This window comes from Sminthopsis crassicaudata, chromosome 2, assembly GCF_048593235.1.
Source record: "Sminthopsis crassicaudata isolate SCR6 chromosome 2, ASM4859323v1, whole genome shotgun sequence".
Classification (NCBI taxonomy): domain Eukaryota; kingdom Metazoa; phylum Chordata; class Mammalia; order Dasyuromorphia; family Dasyuridae; genus Sminthopsis; species Sminthopsis crassicaudata.
Window position 1 is genome coordinate 4494634 of NC_133618.1, and position 2930 is coordinate 4497563.

Here is a 2930-nt window from a genome sequence, read left to right on the forward strand (position 1 = left end):
TAAATGAAGATAGGAACTGTGAGCATGGCATCCTTGAGATGAAAAATTGTTGATGAAGACTATCATAGGACTTTAAAACGTGCAGGAATTATTGGATTTCTGGCACATTAACTAATGGACAATGGACTTATGGACATGTCTCAATTCTCAATTGATGATTATTTGATCATGTTATTTGTTACATCACTTCTAGCATGTGTTATGTTACCATGTACTTATGTCATTATGTGTAATATCTTCCATATTGATGGATTTATGTATACTTGTTTCAAGATCATGAGCACCCTGTGTTCTAAATCAAAAGAAAGGGGAGATGTTAGGATTATTAAGTGCTAATTCAGGTTGTCTAAACATTTCTCTAGCTCAGAGTTCACACCTTTAAACCTTGAAAAGGAGTTTACACCTTTAGACTTTTGAAAAGGAGTTTACACATTTAAAGGAGTTGACACCTTTAAAAGGACCAAATTCATTGGTTGTAGGAGTTCCCATCAGCCCCTGGGAGTACCCACAAGGCCATTCTCTGGGAGGATAAAAAGAGGCAACGTTGAGTCTGAAGAGCATTCTGGATTGGGATAAGAACCAGAGCTGGAGGAGACTCCTAGCCAGGATTAGGTAAGAAGAGGATTCGAGATTCTACTTTCGCTTTGGCTGGAGGCTCCAAAAGCTGCCCAAGAAACCTGCTCTGAGAGGAAAACATTCTACAGAAAAGAGTCCTCCTTCCACAGAAGGACTCCCATTGAGAGTTGTGCTCAGCTCTGCCTTCATTGTCAAGGAAGACTCTTCTTCTGGTTGCTGCAGACGAGAGAGAGAGAGAGAGAGAGAGAGAGAGAGAGAGAGAGAGAGAGAGAGAGAGAGAGAGAGAGAGAGAGAGAGAGAGAGAGAGAGAGAGAGAGAGAGAGAGAGAGAAAGAGAATGGCTGCTATTGTGAAATTTCTGCAGGAACTGCAGAGTGAGATCACCTGTAGCATCTGCAGGGGCTACTTCTGTGAGCCTGTCACCATTGGGTGCGGGCACAGTTTCTGTCAAGCTTGTCTCTCCTCCAGCTGGAGAGTTGGAGCCCCAACTTTCTCCTGTCCCGAATGCAGGCAAGTTTCCCAGGGCAGGGAACTCCAGTTGGTGAACTGGCGCCTAGCAGAGTTGACTGAGCTGGGCAAAGAGCTCAGCTCCAAGATTTTGCAGAGCACTCAAGGACAGAGCCAGTGTGTCACTCACAAGAAACTCTTCAAACTGTTCTGTGAGGAGGACCAGACAGCCCTGTGTGTGACATGTGTTGAAAGCCCAGAGCATGGGGCTCACAAAATCGCCCCCGTGCAAGAGGCTGCTGACAAATACAGAAGGGAGCTTCAGCACATTCATAGTCGTTTGGAGGAACATCTGGAGGAAGGTGAGCAACTTCTTGCTCAGGTGAAGAGACCTGCTATTGACTGGGACTGGATAATCAGGGGAGAATTCTTCCAACTTCACCAGTTACTGATGGAGGAAGAGAAGCGATGCCTTGACAGGATGAGGCAAGACCAGAAGGCCAGCCAGGACAGACTCTCCCAGCACATACAGAGCCTACAGGAACTCATGCAAGAGCTGCAGGAAGCGGGCCGCCAAGCCAATCTGGATCTGCTGCAAGATGCCAAGCAGCTGCTGGGGAGGAGCGAGGCTGTGTTGGCCCAAAGGGCCAAGGCTGTCACCCCAGAACTGAGAGAATATCCCATCCCTGGCCTGATCCAGATGCTCCACAGATTCCGAGTGGACCTCACCATGGACGCCACATCAGCTGCTTCCTGTGTTTCTGTTTCTGAGGACCTCAAGAGTGCCAAGGCTAGAGAGGACTGGCCAGAGGAGACTGAGGACCCTTCTTGCCATGCTGTGCTTGCTGGGCAAGCCTTCAGCTCGGGCAGTCAGTACTGGGAGGTGGATGTGACTCAACTGCCTCAGTGGGTCCTGGGGATCTACACCCCCTACTTGAGGAGGAAAAGGGCCAGGGACATGGACTCCTGTGACTTTGCTTTCTTGCTTCGCTGTGTCAAGAAAGAAGGAGAATACTATTTACAGACCTATCCTGGGCCACTGAACCATCGAATCAAAGGCCCTCTACCTCGGGTTGGGGTGTTCTTGGAATATTCCCCTGGGACTCTGGCCTTTTACAATGTACTCCAAAGTTCCCTTATTTATAAATTCCATTCTATTCCCTTCACAGACCCCGTCCAGCCCATCTTTTCCCCTGGCCCCCCACTTCCAGGAACAAAGCCTGGTCCCATGACTGTGTGTGCAGTGGGCTCTCATCTTGGAGCTTGCTGCTATTCCTATCCATGATCATTTCTCCAGGGAGTTCTCAACTCCTCCTTTTCTGTGTTCACTCTATCCTTTCAACAAGAGTCTCCCTGCTTAGCAACTGGAGACTAGACTTTCCACCCTGAAAGTTGAGGGGGTTCAATCCCCACTCTTTTGGATTCTTTTATGCTACGTTCAGGTATTTTTTTTTTTAACAATGTCAATATTTCCTCAATTACTGGAAATCATACCTGAGCAATCTGGTCCTGTAATTTTATGCTTCATTTCCTCTTAGAATTTATAGCACTACAATGGCCATAGATTTCAACATGTTGCAAAACATTCCCCTTGAATTGTAGTCAACTTTCCATTTTGCTTTCTTTAATATAAAATGAAGAAAATATCTAGTATTTATTTGACTTGTATTTTTGTTGTTCTTCATTAATTTTATTCACTTCGGACTGACCACATTTGAGATTTTTCTTATTAGAGAAACTGATGTGCCCTTTCCTTCCCTAGTCATTTAGTAGATTTTAAAGATGATAGACATGAAGCAAAGAGGGTAACCCGAATTACCCAGAGTTACACAGTTTTAAGTATCTATACCTAGATAGATTAGACAAGGATACACTTACCAGACCAAAATTATTGCTTCTAGACTAGCC

The 2930-nt window shown here is 45.7% G+C and overlaps 1 protein-coding gene across 1 annotated transcript; it reads left to right on the top strand.

The window, feature by feature from the left end:
* Nucleotides 1–912: 912 nt before the first annotated feature.
* LOC141552547 (tripartite motif-containing protein 43-like) lies at nucleotides 913–2307 on the top strand. The gene has a single exon (XM_074284675.1). It carries the CDS (start codon nucleotides 913–915, stop codon nucleotides 2305–2307), a length of 1395 nt encoding a protein of 464 aa, XP_074140776.1.
* The last annotated feature ends 623 nt before the right edge of the window (nucleotides 2308–2930 follow it).